General features: G+C 42.4%; 1 protein-coding gene across 2 annotated transcripts in view; it reads left to right on the top strand.

Annotated features, from left to right (window-relative positions):
- pde4ba (phosphodiesterase 4B, cAMP-specific a) overlaps positions 1–23,160 on the top strand; it is a 175,290-nt gene that overhangs the window by 36,834 nt on the left and 115,296 nt on the right. Inside the window, exon 3 of one of the 2 annotated variants that reach the window (XM_085774853.1) lies at positions 3,877–4,115. In XM_085774853.1, the coding sequence (XP_085630979.1) occupies positions 3,877–4,115 (239 nt within the window). Of the gene's footprint in view, positions 1–3,876; positions 4,116–14,734; positions 15,892–23,160 lie in introns of those variants that run through there. The other variant, XM_085774854.1, reaches the window with a different exon arrangement.

Genomic DNA, 23,160 nt, shown 5'->3' on the forward strand with positions numbered 1-23,160 from the left:
AGTTGCAGGCGCTCGGCCACTGGCAGGCTCCCAGGTGCAGTCGGTGTTTTTTCTGTTGGGTGTCACTGTTGAGAGCATCGTCTGATCTGATGTGATATGATCACCTTGGTGTTGTGCTCTGCATGTGTTTTATACATGTATCCTTCACACTATTTCTTCTGTGTTTTACGTGATCTTTCTCTCTCTGTTAGCCTCCTCTTATCTAATATCACCAGCCTCCTTCCCTCCATTCTTTATCCTCTGCTCTGCAGTGCAGTTCTTATCACTCTCATACCTCACTTTGTCCTTGCCTCTCCACCACACCATCTCCCCTCTGAGCTGTCATAGAAAAAGTATTGTTGTCTCTTCCTTCTCACTCATGACTCTCCAGCTCTCAAGGCAAATATCTCTGAACACCATTGGAGAGCAATACTTTACTTTATGTTTTTTTTTTCAATCCACTATTGCAATTTACTGCGTTGTCTTTCATTACATAATACTTCTGTGTTTTGATTGTTGCCATGTGCTTATTTCTAAACAGCAGTTGCTAAGCTGATTTGTCTCTCAGCTGTTTTCCTCAGAATACGGTCCTTCTCACTTCCAAGACAAGAAATAAGTCAGAGTAATGAATTATTTGATCTATTATGACACTGAATTCATAGTGCTATTATTCATCAAGCCTGTTGGAATCATTCCCTAGAAATTACACTTAAAGCTTGACTAGAAAATAAAAGTAAAAGTTTAACTGCCAGCTGGTGCTGGGGAAATTAAAATCAATGCTAATCTGCATGCAGTGTGCATCAAGTCATTGTGTGAGGTTTTTTGTCTTGTCACTAATTGCTTTGCAAGTTATGATCACTAGGGGGCAGCACATGCTAATAGTTGATAAAGTTATTAATGTCGGTGAATGCATACAACACAATTGTCCCTTAGTTTTAACCCATATGCATACTTGCTAAACTTATTAGAATGTGAAGTTGCGCAAAAGGGAAACATAACTTAAACCTTTTCAGGATTATTGACGTCAGTAAAGACAACAAGCAACCTAATGTACTGTACAACCAAGACACAAAAAGCTGCAGTACCTGCAGGCTACAGTGACAGATTGATTAACTCTATTATCGCAGTGGAAAATCCATTTTCAGTGTCGGCACAGCTCTTGGACACAGACTAAAACATTTGGAACAACGTCATTCGCATTAGTCAGCATATGGCAGACACCAAATATCATTGTCTGCACCACAAAGGCAAAAGAAAAACAGTCCAGTACACAGGCTTACAAAACACGAATGTACCGTTCTTACACAAGTACAAAAATTGGCTTTCTGCAATAATAAGCCTGTCAGTGTAATGGTTCCTGACTGAAAAGCTGAATTGTAGTGCTCTCTCTAGTATTAAGCACCGCCACAGTGAGCGAAGCTCCAGTTTTCTGTGTGAGGAGTAATAACCAAAAATTAAGCCAAAGCAAATGACTGTAAATAACAGTCATTTCATTTCTACATTTATTAAATGCAGTGGAAAAAATCTGCAAGTCTAAATTGTAAGCTACAATGAGTATGGCTGGAAGGGACCATTAGCTAAGTGTGGTGACCTTGAGTCTGCTATCTGGTGTTTTCAGTGTAAGTAGAAGTAGAGTAGAGACAAGTAGAGTCCAGTCCATCAGCATATGTATTAACCATTAGAGCTGTTTTAGGAAGCCCCAAAAGAGAAACAAGTCTCCAACCACACAACTTAATCTAAGCGTCTCCTCTGTCACAATAACTCATCGTGTATAAAGTTACAATGAAATGAGGTTGTAATGCTTCCATCATGATCACTGGCAGTGAGTAGTCGCACAGAAGCTTCAAGTAGGTGGGTGAAGGCAACAAGCCAAGAGGAGCTGTGGGACTCAGTGGGAGGCTATATTTAGTGGAAGGAGTGCTTACTACAGGAGACCCAGTAGGTATCAAGCCCAAAAAAAGATTCAATACACACGATTTGATCGCTCATTTTTACGTGGCACTACTGCTGACTCTAACCAGACTTTTACAATAACAGCACAGGACTAGAAGTAAAAACAACTCTTCTTTCTGCAAGAGACATGCTAGTTGTTTAATGTGCAGTGCTTTCTGCACGTAGCATCAATCACAATCACTGCAAAATGGGAACTGACTCAGACGTCTGGAAGGAGCTTGGAGTTGAGCCGCTGCTCCTTCATGTCGAACGGAGCCAGCTGAGGTGGTTTTGGACATCTGATAAGGATCCCTCCTGGGCATCTGCCTTTGGGTCCAGACCCAGACCCAGGAGGGATTATATAGCTCTTATGGCCTGGAGGAGCTGGGAAGTGTTGCCAGGGAGACATCTGGAACTTCCTGCTTAAGCTGCTGCCAACATCACCTCGGTTAAGTGGGAGATGGATGGATGGATGGATGGATGGATGGATGGATGGGCGACCAATTGATTAAGTTAGCATTTTAACTCTTCAAATGCTCTACTACTACTATACGCTTTTCTACAACCATAGAGATTAAATCAACAATAATGCACACCAGTTTTCAAACCGTAAGGTCACCAATGTCTGTGTGTGAGTGAGTGATTGTAGTTCAGTGCTCGTAGTTGCCCTACAGCTGACTTGGGAGTTCCCACACTTGCTGTTTCTGTGGACTCAAGTTGACTTGATCATGATTCCCAACAATGTTTCATTTTATATCCATGGTGTGGAAAAATTGGGTGTTTCCATGACAATAGTTTGAAATCTTCTACATTTACATTCAGCATGTTAATTCCCTGCATGTCTCTGTTGCTGAGCACACAATTAGGTACTGCCATGTGTTTTTATGAATAACACATTAAAATGTGTCTATTTTAAACATCCTGAAATAAATTATAAACCAATATTGTGTTTGATGGGAAGGATATGAGCAAGATGAGGTTCACCCAAAAAAGGAAATTGCCTTGATGAACTTGCTCCTTGTAAAGTGAGTAAAGGAGGTAGAACTACACAAAGTGATGAAGACATCAGAGCCAAAGAGACTGACAGAGATGTACAGAAGGTCACACAGTGACAGTACACCATCAGTGCTGTGTCTTGTCTTTTAATGCAGACGTGCCTTGTTTTTATTTTCATGTCCACATGCAAACACATGTTCCCTTTCTCGCTGTGTGTCTTGCTTATTTGCTCTTGTCAAGGTCTATCATGCTCTTCAGTCTTGCATATAAATTGGACTGCAGCTGAGGTGTAAACATGGGTGTTTATACCAAGCAATCAGCTCGCTATAGACAGCACATGTTAACTCATATTCAGACAAATCAAGCCGGTAAATGAAGCTGAAGGAAAGAGTAGAGGCATCACAGGAGGGGGTGACTTGATGAGAAATGAAAAGTCTTTGAATGACGTAGGATTCATGCTGTTATACCATAAACAACTCATTTTATTGAAATCATGATAATGTTAAAACATTTTTTTTTTTACCTTAATGGATGGTTTCTGGTCATTTTCTAAACATTGTTTTAACTAATTCCACTTTTGGGTTTTGCGATATTTTTGTAAACCCCAGTGTGAGTTCACGGAGGTAAAAGGCTAAGGATGGGGAGAGGAAGCGCTGTATGAATGTTGTATGAATGTGAATGAACAGTTTGAATACTGATATGTAGTGGAAAAGGAGGGGTTTGTGGTCGACAGTATGTGACAACAGTTTTATCCAGGAACGAGCTTGTGGCGCCCCCTAGTGGGCAAACAGCTGAACAAGGAGTGGGGTTGTGGCTCTTTTAATTCAACAAGCTTTTATTTTGAAATGAAGGGAAACAGTGTTTGATGAAGTTGAACTGAATTTTATCCCGTTGTGTTTTAATGTTTCTCTATTTGAACTTCATGATTTCAGCTCATGCTCTTATTTACCCCTTACTTTCTTTTCTCAGGACAGCAAAGAGCCTCCAGATTGCTGCCTCAGCGAGTCTTTCACTTCTCCGTCCTGCACACTGGGGGTCGACCTGCGCCGGGGCCGCCGCCGTTTCTCGGGCAACCTGCAGCTCCCCCCGTTGTCATGGCGCCAGGGAGAACGGTCGCGGACGCCGGACGAGGAGATCATGGCCCGACCGACATCTCTGCCGTTCGGAGCCCCTCCCAGGATAGACATCACACCGGTTGAACCCGACTGGTGAGTAGAGACTGTAAAGAAGTTGGAAGAGAACAAACTGTTTATGTACGATGTTTGAAAATCTTAAAGCAGACACGGCTCAGGAAGGAGGTCTGAGAGACTTCGCTGGCACCTTGAATCAGGAGTCTGTGTCAGGAAGTCAGAGAGGAAACGCACCACGTAGTTGTACATCTCGGAAAAAGATGGCAGGACGTGACCAGGCTGTTCTCAGCAGGGAGGCGGAGAACTGCCGGCTTTGACTGAGGATGTAGTCAGGTGGTGAGGGAGACTTTAAGGAGAGGGCGAAGTCTGAAGACTTTGTATTAGAAGTTGCAAAAGATGTGAAAGCTCCTTAGAGGTAAAGCATGAGGCTAGAGCTGAATGATGATTTCTTTGTCATTGCAGAGAGGTCAGGAACTGATTATAAACTGGGAGGCTCCAGCTCACTGCTGTGGAGCAATCAGTCATCTGTTTGTCCTTCAGGCAGCACCTGCAGATTTAACAGGGTACTTACGTGTTTGTTGCCCGTGGAGAGGCACTGCCCTCAAGACTAGAGTCAGGGAACAAAAGTTTCCCATTCACAGAAATGGCCACAGTCCTTTATCATGTTACATAAAGGACTGTAACATGATGTGTATCTGTAGATCTGTAGTGGTGTGTAGGGATGGTACCTTTGAACCGATACGGTACCGATACTCGGTTCCTGGGAGCCAGTACCGGTATACATCGGTACCTGTTTTCTGTCCTTTCTTTGTGTATGTGTGGTAGTTAAAGTTATTTTGTCCATAAAAAATAGTCAAAACTTTTGAATTTTGAATATTTTTTCCTAGGGGTGGGTGATATGGCAAAAATATCATATCACGATTTTTTAAAAATGAAGTCACGATTTCGATTTGATCACGATCTTAAATCGAAAAAAAGAAAAACAGACAATTTAGGCCAAAGAACCTTTCTGAACAGATTTTAATCTAAATAGTTGCAGTTTTGCCAACATGTGCAAACAACGTAAACATAGTAAAAGGTAAACAACAACACTCTGATAAAGTGGACTCTTGCAACATAAAAGGTAGCTTTCAATAAACATGAAAGTAAAATATCATTGAAGACATTACTGTTTGTTTTATTCAACACAGTCATTTTAACAGGATTTTAAGTGTATCAAAACACTAAATAGCTGATTGAAAAGGGCCAAATAAAGATACAAACTAAAGTAACTGTTGTTATCTCTTTTAGCAAACTTTGCAAATGTCCTTTGTTTGCGCTTTGCAGCATAGAACTGCAGTTTATAGAATGAGCCCCAGACGATCCGACGATCTCTGCACTTTGGCAGATCGTCTACACGCTCTAATCCTTCACGATCTAATATCGCCGTATCGCCCACCCCTATTTTTTCCTCAACAACATCACAACTCCTCAGCCTTTAATAGTTTTTTCCTCAGGTTTGAGCACATTAAAGTAGGTATCTCCCGATGTGAGCAGTGCGGCATTCAGTGATGTCATCATGTATAGTGAGGCTTCAGCTCTAAGCAGGCACTTCTCCACTCTCGCTCACGCACGTGACGCAAAGGTGTGTTCTGGTACCGAAAAAAGGGTACTGTTTGACTTAAAGTGGAATGTTTGTGTTAATATAAGTCTTAAATAGTTATATCTTCCGACGACAATCACTTTTATAGAGTGTTTGGTCTGAAACACGGGTCTGTCAGTCACTCTGCTCTGCTGTAAGCCGAGGAGAAAACTTTCCTTGTATCCTACAACCTTTATCCAATGAGGAGAGAGAACGGCATAAAGGGGCAGTCCTCTCTGTGTGTGCAGCCAAGGGATGCGCGTGAATGTGGTGACGTAGGGACGAGGGCGGGGACTGCTAACTCCATCGGCTGACAAGAAGTTAGCCAAAACGACCGGATCGCTTACTTCTGCTTTAACGTGAATCAATACTTCGTACTTAAGTGGGAATTCAGTCGGTAGCAATAAAAGTACCGATTCAGTGCCCATCCCTAGTGGTGGGTGTACAGTGAATCCCCCTGCCCAGTGAGTGTCCCATATGCCTACATATACACACTTGTGCACCTCTGCTCATAACTGTCTCTAGGTGTTATGGGGCTCAGTGTGGGATGTGTTCTTGTATTGCACAGTGTGCGAGGGTGCTGTGCTTGGATAGTATATTTTCTTGGACTTGACATTGTTCAAAGCCAAGGTTTTGCATTGCCACCGGCTCTATGATTGGCGATCCAAGGATGTGATATCTGCTTTTTGCAAATCACAGATCTGTTCTATTTTTCCCAATCTTGACCTCTGGCATTTCCTGTCCGTATAAACACATGTTTTGTTTTTTTGCCAAGGTGAAATGCAGAAGAATGTGTATAATGTTGTTTATTTTCATACCTTTTGAAATGAGTCCTGGGGCACTCAAAGGTACATTAAGTGCAGCTAATCACTAGAGACACAGCAATGTTAGAAGCCAGCCGTGGGTTTCTCCAGTCACACTGAGCACTGAGAGATCTGGTTAGAAAACCTCCCTGCATCAGTGACCGGTCTGTCGTGTTGCATTCAGCCTTTTGGGGATGACACTGCCTTGTTTCATTATTTATGCACCATGCCTCCAGTCACAGTTGTGCGTTCACACATACACTGGGCACATGTTCACACACACACACACACACACACACACACACACACACACACACACACACACACACACACACACACACACACACACACAGCAACAGGTACAATGTGCAGTTTCAGATAACACATACACAAACACAGACAGCAAGTGGCCAGTTGTTGGCGGGCAGCCAGTTGGCCAGTCGTGTCAAATTCAGATATGCTTTTACTTCACTCACTAATCAGTCCTGATTGGCCCTCTTCTCCAGTGTGTGTGTGTGTGTCTGTGTGTGTGTGTGTGTGTATTTTGAGGAACACTTTAATAGGAGTTGCCAAGTGTTTCATTCCTTTCAGTTAGATGAATAAAGACTGCTGGGGCTAATCATCCCTGATTGGCACTGCACATTAGTGTATGTGTGTCTTTATGTATTTTACATACATGTGTGTGTCTGTTTCCTGTGTAACTGCTGGTTATATTGTAGGTGATGTAGGCCAATGTGTTGCTGGATGTCAGAGAGAATTTAACATTTTCAATATGTCTGACAGACGGTGTATGACAAATTTGCTCGAGCTCACCAGATCTTGGCCTGTTTCCAGTAGTTTCTAGTTGTGACCTTCAGTAAGAAACCACATCTGTTCCTTTCTTAGATTATTTAAATAACAGATGTTGAAAACTCTTGAATATGAAGAGAACAAATAGTTATTTTTCCCTTTCTTGTTAGAAAATTAAAATCCTCTCTAACGTTCAGAAAAATAGAAAAAGCATGTTATAATTTTCCATTGCTCAAAGTGATGCACTGATTTATTGGCAACCAAAAGATTCAGCATGTAAAAATTCACTTCAGACGTCATTCGAGAAGCTGCAGCCAGCGAGCATTTGGTATTTGTTGCTTGAAAAACAACTATAATGCAATTAGTCGCCCAGTATCCTCGCTGATTAAAAAGCTGATTAATTGCTGGAGTTCTAGTCAATATTGCTGAGTTCAAGAACTTAATTACGGAAATATTAAAGTTATATAAGTTGGCACACTGACAAAAAGAAAACAAAAGAAAATGAATTTTACATTGAAGAGTTTGAAGCTTGCAACTTCTCTGTCTACCAGGAGAGGGCAGTGTGTTAATGGATGACTGGATGGACTTTGCACGCTCACGTTTTCACAGCCCAGACTGGTGACAGATCAAAGGGAAAGGCTGAATAGATAAGTAGAGAAACATTAATGCAGATGCTTTCACACAGGGAGAAAACGATGTCAATCATAAGCTGAGGCTCTTTGTGTTCACCTGATCTCAGCTCAGTTTAAAATCGGTGTCAGATGTGTTCGACATCTCTCTTCACCATCATCATCAAAACACCAAATGAGGGAATATGTGTTTAGAGAAATCTCTCCAGAGGGATGCAGACACTTGGGGTGGGGTGTCTATGCCGAGGAGCAGAGATGCTGTCCCGGTGTCTTCCGATGGTTCAAGACCTTAATAAGACGTGTGTTTCCCACCTGAACACATGTTACACTTTCATTTTTTCCTTCATACGATCTTACGGTGACTTCCATTTCTTTCTGTTAACAGTGAGTTTATTGGTGGCCGTAGAGGTCCCTCAGGCAACCGCAGACTTTATAGCAGGTGAGGTGTGTGTCAGTCGTCAGTCATCCTGGTGCTAGAGGCAGACACGTTCCCTCATGTGCCCCCCCCCCTACCCTCCTCTCTTTTAAAAGCCATCACACGACTGTTATGTCCCCTTCAGGCATCACTGCTGCTGAACATCGGGGTCAGCAGAACCTTCCTGAAGGTCCTCCAGTCTGATTACTCTCTTCCCCGGTGAAACCTCAAGTCGGTAGTTGTGTGCGTCTGTGTACGTGTGTGTCTGTGCTTGTGTATTTATGTGCTTGTGTTTTTTGTCCGTGAAACAGTTTAAGTACAAGTCATCAGCACCACCTCTCCTCCCGATCCCCCACCCCTCCGTCTTTCTGCTTGTACTTATTTAAGTTCTGCCACTGATGGTTGGAAGGAGCGAGAAGTTATTTTGGGATTCAATTATTTTTCCTGCTGATGTACACAATTGCTTCAGAGCTGAGAATCGCTCACAGATTGATTGTTAAAATTGTGCATCTGCGTGTGGGCGCGCTTGTGTCGCAGCTCGAGGGAAAGCCTGTGCAGACGGAAACTCTTAAAGTGTTAATGATCGAAAGTCAGCACCTAGTGGAAGTGCTGTGTGTGTGTGTGTGTGTGTGTGTGTGTGTGTGTATGTGTGTGCGTGCAGCATGAAAGCCAGTGGATGAGTACAAGGACACTAGCAATCAGACTTCAACCTGATGAATCTCAGGTTCACCTCATCCAGACTGTTGTAATTAGGTGAGGAGAGGTCATCACAATCAATACAAAGATGGTTCGTACACATGAGGGAGGTGACACGCTCGCTGAGCTCAGAAGACGTCGTTAAATTCTTTGTGCTTTATCACATCGCTTATTCGGATTTTTGATAGATTTAAATTGAACACACTACCCTGCTATTTTCATCACATTGCCAATCTCTTTAAACTTTCACAATGACTGCATATGGTTGAAATATCCATTTATATGTTTGATGAAATGTTGCAACTTACAATGGCTCTTGATTGTGGAGTTTCCATTGTGTTTTAGTGGCTGAATGGCAGCAGATAAGGACGCCCTCAGCCAAAGCTACGACACTTCACAGCCGCTCGACGGTGGCTGATGGCCTCTGGATTCCTGAGTGCCAGTGAAAGCATCATGTCGCCGTTTCTATTTCTTTATGGGACGGGTATATGCTTCTGGTCATAAAGTCGTTCTTTATGACCAGAAGCGTTCGTTCTCTCTTGGAGATCAAATTTGATTTGTGCATTATTCGAAATACAACAATGCTCCAGCAGTCTTTGTATACAACTTTATTTCCTGTGGCTGCAAAACTCTATTGCTGTCTTGATTTAAATACATTTTGATAAAGAATCAATTGCATATAGTTCATAATGATATCAAACTAGAAGACTGAAATGATTGATCAGTTATCATAATTTTTGCTTGATTAATCTTGTGATGGTTGACTATTCAATTAAATCCATTAATTGCATCAGCTTTACTTTTCAATACTATTTCCTGCAGCCCATCTGTTTGGCCACAACATCAGAGTAAACCGCATTAGATTGAAGTTAGTCCAACCACCGTTTTTGCCTCACTTCATTTATTTTTATTTGCTAGTTGTCCCAAACGAACCAACATACCCAGAGTCGGTGTAATAATTGAGGAGCGAGGGGACTACACATTAGCTAAATGATGTCTTTGCAGGTCTTGAAATTAAATCCTATGAAATTGCTGCTTTGCAAAATATTGTCACTGTTGCATGATATTTCAGAGTTGCTTGGCAGAACACTATGGATGTGCACAGGTCTCAGCAGAGTCCTCGTACTGAAGACTTATCCATTTGAAATCTCAGTGATGTATAATAATATAATTTCCCCACTATGAATGAAATTTGCCATTTTGGCTGCCTCTCCAAAAGTGATTTGAAACCATATCTGGATGTGTTTTTCACCCATGAGTCAGGACGACACTGGTCAGATTATGGCTTGTCTGCACTCTGTGTACTTTCTTTGTGCGGCGTGTTGTCGAGCGCTGCCCTCTCTGCTGGTGTTCCAGACGGCTTTCGTGTGGGTGTGAGTAATCCACAGAGCCAGTGAGCAGAAATTGGATCAAGCATTTTTCATTTTAGCACGCACGGAGACTAAAGGAGACGAATCGTGCGTCAAGATTACGTTTGTGTTCATGTGTAGTTCCAGCTATTTGGCTTTCAGCCATACGCTGCATATTAAAAGTAATCAACCTTCTTTCTTAATTGCTGTAACACTCTGAATATCAGCAGATTAATTACGTTATGTTGTAGATACACGTCAACAGGAAAATAGTGTAATTTCACAAGTGATTATGTCAGTAAATATGTGGAAGTAAACAAGGGATAATAGTGGAGGTGTGACTTGTTTATGCTCTTGTTTGGAGCTGTTTAGCGACATTGCAAGGTGCATTTTGTCTTTTTTGCGACACCAGTGGGAAATGCTGCGCCCCTCAACTTCAACTAAATGCCAATAGTCAACACGCATCTCATATCTGAACATCATTTTGCATGATTATACAGATCAGCCAGTGGAACAAGGATGGCCAAATAAAACCCAGCTTTATGCTAAATCCTCCAAATGTTCCCCACAGTTTCATCAGCTTTGGGAGAGTTTTGGTTCAGTGTCAGAGGTAAAAAAATACAAATAAAACAAGTAAATAAAATAATCTGTCATATTTATTTTACCCTCTCATGGATGTTAGTTTGTATTGCATGGGAGTTAAACCTGATGCTCAGAGGGGTTTAGTTTGTAAGGCTGGGAGTTGAGACGGATGTAATTTAATGTGATTATTGTCTTCATGCTATTCATGATATTCAAATGTCCCACAGAGACATTTGTTGCAGAGATCACTGTGTTGTGCACAGAAAAAATATTATGAAGGTCACCTCTCTTACTCGCTGTTGTTTTCCTTTTTCTAAAAGCTTTTATCCTTTATTTGCATTGATCACAGGAATCTAATTCATATGAATAAACAATTCACAACCTGTCCTTGACACTTCAGTGTGTATAATCTCCCTTTTCTTTGTCGCCATGTCTTGTCTTTCTCAGGTTTTTTTTCCCCCGTGAACTGTACAGGGAATGAATGCAGGTCTGTTAATCTGGGCCACAATGCAGGATTGTTTTTCATTTATCTTTGAGAGACGGTGTGTGAAAGGGGGAATAAGGAAGAGAGGGTTTTATGTAACCAGAGATGCTACAGTGAGGGCTCTCATCTCAAGACCTGAACTCATCACACGCATGCCCCATCACCTCCGTCACACACACACACACACACACAGACACACACTGGTCGTCGCCCTGCTCAGGGTTTCACTGTGGGAGGCCAGAGACTGAGGGAAAATGGGGCAGGCTGAAGCGCCTCTCTTGCATGTCGTGAAATTATAGAAAGTGACAGGTGGGCCTGTGGGGTGGGCAGGGATACTTATAAAATTTTAACCCTGTGCTCAACCAGAAAGGTTGAGGCATGAGGGGAAACAATTTTGGGAATTGGATTTAATTTACCCTAACTCTATTCCATTCATTTTATTGCTAATTAGCAATGGTAACTTGCGTAAAGACCCCATTAAATGAAAAGTGTCTTTTCTCAGCTTTAATCCTGTATCAGCGTCTTAATTGTTAATTTTTCTGTTAATATTTTTCCAAATTCATGTCAGAAGGTTATTATCCGGGTATCTACATCAAAATTGATGTATTTTTCTCTTCCTGCAAAACGATTTCAGACATTTGATGACTCATCCTGCACTAGAGGGCGTTCCTATAATTGTCTTCAATTAAATTTTATTTTATTCTTTTTTAATTTTTACGTCCCTCCACTGAAATATAATCCTGCCGATCAGCGTCACAACCTCTGAGCTGTAACGAGCGAGTTCTGCCGACACTGTGCATGAGCTTGTGCTAACTGTATTTACATGAAACACACAATCATGCGGAACTGCATAGCACTCTGAGAGCCGCTCCAAGACGTCTTTAACTAAAATAAACATGGCTAATATGTTAGCATTGTCATCAGAAGCATGTTAGCATCCTCGCTGTAGTATTTACCTCAAAGCAAAGGAGCGCCTCACAAAGCCTCAAGCATGGCTGTGGAATCTTAATCTTGTTTATGGTAACTACTATAAACAATGAATCAGTAATTCAGATTGTTTTCAGGATTTAAGACCTTTATCGGTCCAGATATCTAACAAAGAGTGCAGCGTTTCCTTCAGTTTCCACCCCCACTGATGTCGGTATCGAGGTCTGCTCGATCAAGGAAACATAGCAGTGAGGAGCTGCCAGAGCTCCGAGTCCTTTATGGTTGGCTGCAGGGACATCTCAGCTCTATCTGTTCTGTGACCGTGCATTGTGAGCTTTCACTCAAGCCCGCAAGGATGTAAAAACTCAGAGTTTAATGTCGAATGAATTGGCCCAGTCACTCTCCAATTCCAATTCAATCTTTTCCAATCTGTAATCTTCTAAAATGACTCACACAAGCATTGGTTTTCTGTCTGTCTGTCTTGTCTGTCACATTTCTGCTTTGTCATTCATCTTTGTCATGCCATTTTCAGAACCGAAACCTCTGTGATATGCAAGAGTCAACAAATATATTTCAATATTTTGCTTGGAGGTGTTTTGGGGCCATTCTTTATTTCTTTAATTAAGTATTCACTAGCACTGGGTTCACAAAGAAATGGCAGGCAGGTGAAAAAATGGATAATTCAGTCTTTCAATTTGATGAGGTGCTTCTTGATCATGCTGATGGCATGCTTTTAGGGATATCTAATATCTGTTGATCAGTTGATCCACCCATTTTGGCTGTAATATGTTGACAACTATTTGATGGATTGTCGCTCAAAAGCTTGTACAGATATGCATGATGCCCAGATGAGTATAGATCACCATTTCATCAGGGATTCACACAAATGGCATACTGGTGGCACAGTTCAGATAGATGGATTCTGTTTTGCCGAGTAAAATGTCTATTAAATAGGATTTAGCAGTCTTCCACAGTAAAGCTTTAGTTACTTATTATATTTCATCTACATAGCACCAACATCAGGGCAAAACTGTAGATTTCTCACTAAGTGCAAAACAATGACAATCGCAGCAGCCTCAGCTGTGCTGTGCATTTACTGATAATGAAAGCATGCTTACTGTATGTGTTAAGAAAAGGTGGTGAACATGACAAATGTTACACCTTGCTTTAACTGTGCACGTTAGCATTATAATGGTGAGCTTATTAACATTTAACTCATACAGTAGCACTGCTGTGGAGGATTTAGAGAACAGCACTCCTGCACATCTACTGTAGTATATGATTTCACAACTAGTTCACCTATTGAATGCTACTGGGATCCATTATTCAGTAAGCAAGCAGCATACAGGTCAGTTATTTTTAACTGTGTGTGTTTGCTGTGTTAGTTTGGCCTGTGTGACAGTGAAACTTTTAATTATTCGTAGTGACGAAGGATGGACGGGCCGAGGGAGAGGAGCCAGGGAATGCTATGCATCATTGGCTGATTGTTAAACCTCTAACAACACAACACACACACACACACACACACACACACACACACACACACACACACACACACACACACACACACACACACACCAGTCTGTGCTCCTACAGTATGATGCTTTCTCATATTACTACAAGTGTTTTTCTCTTTTACATACGAGCTTGGAGAGACTATTTTCATGCTTCTGTGGCTCACAATGACTCACAACCTAAACAAATCAGTCCGCTGAGCAGACGAGCAAAGGCTCACATTTCTAATACTCGTCACGCCGCCTTTCTGCCTCCTCTGATGTTCCTTTTGGATTTTTCTTCTCAGTCTCTCAACCTTCAGGGCATTGCCCCCGTTTTTTTTCTCTGTCTTCTTTTCATCACTTGGTGTAGCCCTTTGTATGTGTGGATATGTATCAGGAATGCCTTTCTTTCTTTCTTTCTTTCTTTCTTTCTTTCTTTCTTTCTTTCTTTCTTTCTTTCTTTCTTTCTTTCTTTCTTTCTTTCTTTCTTTCTTTCTTTCTTTCTTTCTTTCTTTCTTTCTCCTTATTCTTTCTGACCATAGTTCATTGCAACAACAGTTTAGTGCTCTGCATGCCTTAGTCTGTTTATTTGAATCAGTTGACCTTTGAGCGGTGTGTATGTTTTTGCTCACTAATGCCCATTAAGCTGTTTGCCTTTATCTCCTTTCCAAATTGCCTTTTTTTTTTTTTTTTTTCTTGGTCTGCTCTCACCGGTTGCCTGGCCCACTAAAGGTCACAACATCATCAGCAACATTACCACAAATCCCTGCTAAACAGAAAATAAATAATAAAACTGACAACCTGTTACTGTGCCTGCCTGCCTGTCGTCACGGCGGCCACCAGCCAATCCTTAACCGGAGGGGCGTGGCCTCTGCTCGCTGCGTGCCTGCTCTCAGCTCCTTGTGTATATTCTGAATGAAACAGCAAGTGAAGCATTTGCCTGCATGCTGTGCCGTGCTGTGCTGTGCTCTGCTCGCTGCTCTGACTGCGTGAGGTGAAGGGAAATCTGACTAGAGGCTCGGCGTAGTGGGGAGTCACTCTGTGCCACACCAGGAGTGCCTTTGGAAGAGGTGGGGGTTGTTTGCAGAGACAGGAGGTCAGTCATGCAGTGATGGATGGAAGGAGAGCAAAACAGGAGGAGGCAGAGAGCAGTTTTCAACCCCTCTGAATCTTTCATAAAGGAGATCCTCCAACATCAAGCTGCCTTGATGGACTGAGAGAAAGAGCTGGTACTGAGGTGTGCATTTAGCAGGCACCAACTGTGCCAGAGAGACAGAGAGGGACACAGACAGGGACAAGGAGGGAGAGGGATAAAGCACCGGGGTTGTGCACTTTACTGACAGCGAGAAGCAGGAGAGAGATGGGAGAGGAGCTGCTGTGGTGACAAGAGGGATTCTTCTGTCCTGGAAGGAGCTGTATGTGACCCTGCCGTGGGTAAAGCTCCTCTAAGAACCTCTGATGAACAGAGGACCAGCAGGAAAGCACGGCGTGTGAGCCAAAAGGAGCGAGGGAGAGCGAGAAAGAGGGAGAGGGCACGACTGCTGACTGGCTAATCCCTAAAACCCTGAAGAACGGGGGGAAAAGGGGGAATGACAGAAAAGCACAAAGGCGAACAACAAATGTGTGATCTGACCCTTTTCTGTATGAATGATTGTGTGTGAGTGAGGTAGATTCAGTTTTTAGCCCAGTTTAAACTTCTCTGTGTGTGGATCAGGCAAATAATCGGTGGTATATGACTGGCCGCGGCCGGTGGGACTGACTTTGGACAGAGAGAGTGGCAGAATTTGTCAGAGGAATAAAAAGTCGGGGCCACACAGAGAGAGCTGAACCCAGCCTGCAGGGATGTCGTCCAACGAGCTGAGTGTCGAGATGGACTCTTGCATTCGGACGTTCAAGGAGCACATGCACCTGGAGCTGGAGCCTCCGAAGATGCCAGGTGTCGGCGGGAAGAGGGGCGCCACGTCCCCGAAGCTGTCCCCCAGGAGCTCCCCGCGGCTCTTTCGCAAGCTCATGGTCAACAAGAGCATCCGACAGAGGCGACGCTTTACCGTGGCTCATACCTGGTAAGGCCCTGGGTGGGGCGGGGGGTGGTCATTAAGGCAAAAAAGTAATGGGAGTCTGAGTCTGAGACAAACAGGGAAGGGAATAGAGGGGAATGTGCATGTACAGGGAGAAAGTGGAGGAAGATTAGGTGGGGGAGTGGATGGATGAAGATGGAAAGAAGAAACAAAAGAGACATAATGGGGTTAAACTGATGGAGAATGGGAACAGGGGGATATTAAGAGTGACAGCAAGGAGAAGTGGATGGTTGGAGACAAAAAAAGAAGGAAAATGGGTGAGATCTGGGAATAGGGAAGAGTCACGTATGAGGGTTAAACAGATAGTCAATGAGGGGGGAAGGAAGAGATGGGGAAGAAAAAAAAACTCAACAGAAGGTGAGAAAATAAGGAGGATGAGGAGAGGACTGATTAATCCCTCAAAAGTAAAACAATTTCATAGGCAGTGTGAGTTTTCTCATGATGAGTGGGGTCAAAATGTGTGATAGGTTAGTGATATGTGCTGTCTGGTGATTTGTGACCGGGTTAGATGATTACATAATAGAATAAAATCATATTCAGCAGACTCCCCTGTCCACCATTTTGATGTAGTGTGTCTCTGCCCTGTACCTGGCTGAAATTTGTGTGTATGTATGCGTACGTGTGTATGTGTGTGTGTTTGTGTTTGTGTTTGTGTGTGCGGATCAGTCCTTGTTTTGGATGGCTGCAGTGATGTGGAGGGAGTGTTAGGCGCATTATGTAACCCGGTGGTTCTTAACCTTTTTGGTTCACAACCCCAATGAACAAATGGATGTCTTCATAACACAAGACAAGCTCCTCCACAGGAAGACAAATATATTACACAACATCATACAATGACATACTGTGATTTTTTGTTGTTGTGACATTCATGTTGATGTTATTCCTCTTGGCACATTCCCTAGAAGAAGCTGCAAGTCTGATTTTCTCAATTACACCAGATCATAATGTCAAAGGCGGATATATCCATGTTTTGCTTCTCATACACCCCATATTTCCATGTTGTTGATAATGTTTCCTCAGCTACTTTGCATTCTTTTATGCCCCATCCCCCACCCACGGCCTGAGTTTTTGCAGCATTTAGGCACTATACTAGATGTGAAGGGAGGGCTTGCTATGTTATGCAATGTATGGATTAGAGGCAAGGGGGGAAAAAAAGAGCTGCTGTGAGATTTGATTAGAAAAAAAGCTTCAAGGTGACTTTTGTCCTTCATGAAAACAGCAGTTAAATTTGTTCACATTAGGCAGTGGAGGTGTTTTTTTCTTGGTTTTCTAAATGTTGTGAGGCTTGTGAAGGTGAAAGCCATCATCTGTGAAAGGAGGAATTAGCATTTGCCCATTAATACATATCTGATGGGTTTACATGTATTCAAATTTTGCGGCAACATGATAAAACAGCCTTGTCACTGCTTGCATGGGGCGGGTCACCAAAAAAAAAAAAGAAAATCAGTCTCTGTTGTGGGACAAGGAAATGAGTTCAGATATGAATCTGCTCCTGTTTGCTGTGTCTAAACACTGTGCTGTTTTTGTGATGGGCAGAGAGATAATTTTGTGCATGTGTGTGTTTTTTTTTATACGAAACTCTGTCTATGTGAGAATATGTATGTAGAATCTGACACTATATCCCAATGTATGTACATATGGGTGTTTTCAGATGCACATATTGAATTCATTCTTTTCTCCTTCTACCTCCTTAGACATGGGAGCCCAGGTCTGTTTATCTCCTCTCTCCCTTATTGTACAGCCTATTTCTGTACAAAGAGAGGGATTTGTGGGGGTTGGGTGGGCACAGAGGGGGAAAATGCGAGAAGAAAAACAAGGAAAATTGCTTCATTTAGATATCATTAAAGATGTCAGCGGAGTCCTCTCTCCCCTTGTTTGCTTGCGCATTCTCACAGAATATGGGCTCGATCCGGGGACATGACGACACCCATTACAGCCATTAACCGCCGGTCCAGCCCATTAACAGCCATGTTCATGATAAAGTGCCCTTGAGCGAGACACCGAGGTGTATAGCTGCTCAGTCACTGTAATGCTCCGAGAGTGACAGGTAAGAAGCTAAAAATGGAAATTGGTGGGGAGGCGGGGTGTAGACGGAGCCAGAAGGAGCCCAAAGGGAAAAAAATCCACAGTCATCTCCAGGGAGAGGGGTATAGGCATGGCGTCGGGGCCGGCATGAAAATGGAGGAGATAACGATACCTGCCAACAAGCACCAGGTGTTTAATGTTTTTTTAATCAGGCAGACGACACATATTAGTGCACACTTAAAAATATAGACGAGCAATCAGAGAGGATTACAAGATTAATCGCTGCACTTTTTTTTTTTTTGCTTTATCCCATCTCATTTAATACACCGAAGTGGCCCAAAATGTCATTATCCCCCCCTTTTTTTGCCCTTTTAAAAAAAATGAGGCACCTTTCCTGGGAAATCCTTCAGGGTATTACTGGCCACAGACTTTTCCTGGCCTAATTGTGTTCCCACCTGTGCTAGACTTTGGGGAAAGGATTATGAACTACTATTACAGTAAAAAGGCCTGACCTACACGTCAGGCGCTTTTACTGTTGGATAACAGAATTTATCACTAACACTGATTATCTTTACAATTTCTTGCACAACTTATGCTAAGTACATGATAAAATGAAGAATCAGTTACAAAACCAGATGGCAGATTCTTCTCTTAACATATTTTTCTCTCTGTATCTATATGAGTTGTTCTTATTCCCTGTGAACCATAATGACATTTTGTCAACTTGCCAGAAATGGTCTGATACGATTTTTGATATTGGTCAGCGGAGCGTTGTTGTTTTTTTATTGATATTTATATAACGGCAGTATTTCAAATGTCAGTGTGGTGTGAAAGGGGTCAGTCAATGAGATGAATCCACTGAGAATTACCACTTGAATCTGCAGCTCCCATCGGTTTTACACAGCTTTATTGTATGTCAGCTCTTTTTTTTTTACTGGTCTGTTCTGTAGCTGTTTTGGTTTTGGTTCACTCATTTCTGGCTGCATGCAGAAGTTTACAGAAAAAAAGAAGCTATAAACATCCACAGTTATACCGCTTGCTCAACACCAACAGTTAGTTGGTGAGCGCAGTGGAGGATTTAGCAGCAGAAGAGCTGGTGTAATAAAAGAGAGTGCGTATTGGACATTGAAATGATGCATGACTCCAAATGAATAGCTGCTCTGTGACTTGTGTAAATACTATAAAGAACTTTTATGTCAGTTGTGTGTTTTGTGTCCACTGCTCTCCAGTGGTTAAATAACATCTGTTGATTCAGATTTGACAAAGTATTTGTTTTTACCCTAACCACAATCCTTTCATTAAACATAACCACACTTCAACAATATGAAGAAACATTTGTTTTTGTGGTTTCTTTTGAAAAGGAGGATACTGTATTGTTTAAAAGGGCACAAGCTAACGACCTTTATTGTTTAATTTGGAGGACAAGTTGAAATATTACTACCAGTAATTTGTGAAGGAACTTCCCTACAGATCCCTGTAGAGTTATGAAAAAGCAGCAGTTAAAGGATCATGGGTGGGAACAAGTGGCTCCGAGGGGTTATTTTTCGTGCTCATATTCTCAAAAACATGTATTTTCAGTCTGAGATTTTTTTTCTAATTCATTGTCTGCTCACCAACCCCAAACATTTTCCCCTCGTGAGAAGAAAAGTCTGCTGTGTCATTCAGTCCAAATCAATATTATAAAGACGATCAAGCCCGACAGGTTCATACGCTCTCTCCTCCGTCTCTGTCTCTTCTTTCGATCTGTTCCCATGCCTGGACATTTTCACCGTCTGGAAGTTTTAAATGAAAATCTGTTGCCAATCCCCGAATCCAGAACATGAAGCAAGTTTTCCAAACTCCTGTGTAACCCATTATGAATTTCTCTCTTGCTTTTACTCATAGTGGCATTACTTGGCCCGGTTGTGGACCAGTTGCTGGTGAACTCTTGACCTACTGGCACTGAGACAATGATTCTTCTGTCTGAGCTGCTCAGCTGTCCTCCTGTCTCGTTCTCTGTCTGTCTCTGTCTTTTACACTCTTTGTCTGTCTGTGTGAGTCTTTCCCCGAACTTCTCCTCTTTCTGTCTGCTTCATTCTTTTGTATGACTGCTGGTCTGTCTCTTCTTCTTTTTTTTTTTTTTTGTCTGTGCCTTTTCCTTTCTGTGTCTCTCTCCACTGTTTTTCTTTTTCACTCCACAGCAGCACATGATGTAAATGTTTGATGGCCGGCTGAGGCGTATGACCGCTCTGTTTCCCACTCACACAAAAAGCACATTAAGGGGAGATGGGACGGAAGTAGAAAGTAACTGCCATGGGAATGGGAAGAAGGTTGAGGAGTGGAAAAATAGCAAAGACAAAAGGGAAAAGAATGACATTGAATACATGTAAATGTACTCTGTGTAACTGATGAACATTACCTAACACACTAAAGACTATCACACCTACATACAGTATCTGTGAAATGTAAACACTTGAGGCTGTTTTTTTGTTTTCATCAGCAGCTGCAAACAGGGCTGTGCTGAACTTGGCCTCTTCTTGTGTGCTGACGTCCATCAGATGCTTTCAGGGGGGCGAAGAGACACTGAAGAAGACTGGAGGGACAGATAAATAGGTGGAAGGAAGGAAATGCACACGGTGTGTGTATATAGAAAGAGGGAGATGGATAAACAGAAAAGCAGACCTCATTTACCACAGCGGAGTCAGCTTTGGCAAAAAACAAATAGAGGTCGCTGTACACAGAGGGTTATTTACCTTAGCTTAAATGTCAACGTAAATATCCATCTCTCTACACTAGTGTATCCAGCGCGCTCTCTCTCTGCTATTGATTTGTTTCTTTCTCTACTCGCGTCCATGACTCACCCAAAATCATCTTTCTATGAACGTCAGGGAAGGCTTGACACGATAATTGTCACTGTCGCAGCCGGTGTGTTTACGCCAACTGCTCGCTTGAATAAAAGACGGGGGGGGGGGGGAGACAAACGGAGACACAGAAGCTCATTTCATTACACAGCAAATGGATCACACATCCATCATAAAATGTATGTATGATATTTCATCAAAGATGTGGCCCCGTCTCTGCTGTGAACTGCATTTCTATCTCATTTTGTGTGAAGATTTACTTCAGTTTTCCACAGCCCGTTCCCTTTGTATGTGTGTGTTTTTGGTGTGTGTGTAGCAATTATGTAATGTCCTGAAACTGTGTGGGGAAACTTGGGCACTGGGTCACTTTCTGCCCCATGAACAGATTTTAAGTGGAGTAGCATCTATATATAAATGTAAAAAAAAAAAAAAGTAATCTTACAGTCACCTTAACATTTGAAAGGACATGGCTCTCTACAAAGAAATGACAAGGTAACGTCAGAGGCTCTGTTCAGACGTGCAACCTTGCTACGTTGATCTGATTTAACACGTTGGTCTCATGTCTGAGTATCTGAATAAGCTCTGAGTCACATTCACATAAAAGTCATGACTGTGATCTTTGCTGTGCTAAACCTGGTAACATTTCCCCATCTCTTTCAACATGGCATATCTCACAATGCAGCTCAGGCATTGTGGTTCGCTCTGTAAATATCCTCACGTCTGAATAGAGCTCAACAGAAAGACCTCTACATCTGAAAGATCAGAAAAAAAACATCACTTTAATACCTACAGGAAACCAACAGTGTTACATCTGCCATGTCGGACAAGAGGGTTTCAGATTCCCATGACCATTATTCTGTGTTTTATTAGACTTCTTTTGTTTGTGGGCAATTGAGGTAATGTAAAAAATAAAAAATAAATGAGATGGGGCTCCCTCAGTGTCCTGAAGGCCACATGTTGCATGTAGCTCTCCAACATTTCCAATTACCTTCTTACTGGCACAAACAAAATAAAAAGATATTAAAGTAATTTTTTTAACCAAGTATAGCCTGGTCTTGTTCTGAACACAAAGTCGTGACCAATTTTTGAAGCTGTATTGACATAGTTGATGATGTCGTAATTTTCACTGGACTTGTACAGGTGTTTGTGTGACTTAGGCTTGTTTTTCATCTAAATCTTGTGTGCAGCGCTTTCATTTCAGTCTCTGACAAGACTTGAATCACCGCCCAATCATCTTGCTTGACATGCAGGTCCATACAACACATCGTTGACATTTGTCAACCCCACCCCCACCTGCGTCCATACACTGAGATTGGTACAACCTAGATGCAGAATTTTAAGAAACGTCAAACATCAAAGCAGTGTTTCCCACAGCAGGTAAAAACTGGATCATTGAAACATTTGGTGAAGAATGAAGGCATCATAGTTCCCAGGGTGTCTGAACCTGCCACATCCTTCTAACGTCATTGCGTTTGTTCCGCCCACAACGGCTCTGATTGGCTCAGTTGTTTCTTCAGCCGTTCAACAGCCATTCGCAAAAAGCAGCATCAGTCCTTTTTGAGTCACTGATAAAGTTGTGGATGTGGGCGATGATTCAGAGGTCTCCTCCTTCTCCTCCTCCTCTTCTTTCTCTCATACTGCATGCCTTGGTTCAGCAGCCTCCATCTCTGTCTCCTGTCTCCCTGTACTGAACCAGCCGAGCAGAAAGTTAACTATTACGGATGGGTGAAGGAGTGCGAGTGTTCAGGGCTGTGTGTGTGTGCATGTTAACACGCCTGTACGTCGTTATCTCGGCCGGGATTTGGGTTTAAAGGGATGAAATCTTGCGACAAGCTATGGGTGACATGTTTCACACTCTTTTACATGTCGAGGACACAGAACACACTCGGCTTATTAATTTCTCAGGTTGCTCATGTTAATTTCATAACTGCTGCATAATTACATGACGTGTCCTGGCTGCAGGTTTGCATATTCTTACATCTTTATTAAAGCAACATAAGGGAGTCAAAAAAATATCCACATTAAGGTCCAGTGAGATGTTTATAAAGAGAAACAAGTCCCTGATGTTGACACACACACACGCGTTAGCCACTTGAATGCTTAATTAGCTGAAGTAGTGTTTAGGTTTGCATGCACGCAGTGGTGAAGGGCTGATGGGAAAGTAGCTCTTGTTCCCCTGGGATGTCCTGGTGGTTGCTTTAAGCTACTGTAAAGAACATACTGTACCATGTACTTACACTGCTGTCACTTTGAATTTGTCTGATGAGGTGTATTGCTTGTCATCCCCCCATTGCCCCTTTTGTACTCCCTCGTATATGGTCCACCATGGCAGCAGTGCCTTTTAAATGCTTCTCCCCCCCGCCCCTCCTTGTGTATACTGGTTATGATG

The sequence above is a fragment of the Trachurus japonicus genome, chromosome 4 (genome assembly GCF_045865225.1).
Source record: "Trachurus japonicus isolate A0001 chromosome 4, Traja_1.0".
Lineage (NCBI taxonomy): Eukaryota > Metazoa > Chordata > Actinopteri > Carangiformes > Carangidae > Trachurus > Trachurus japonicus.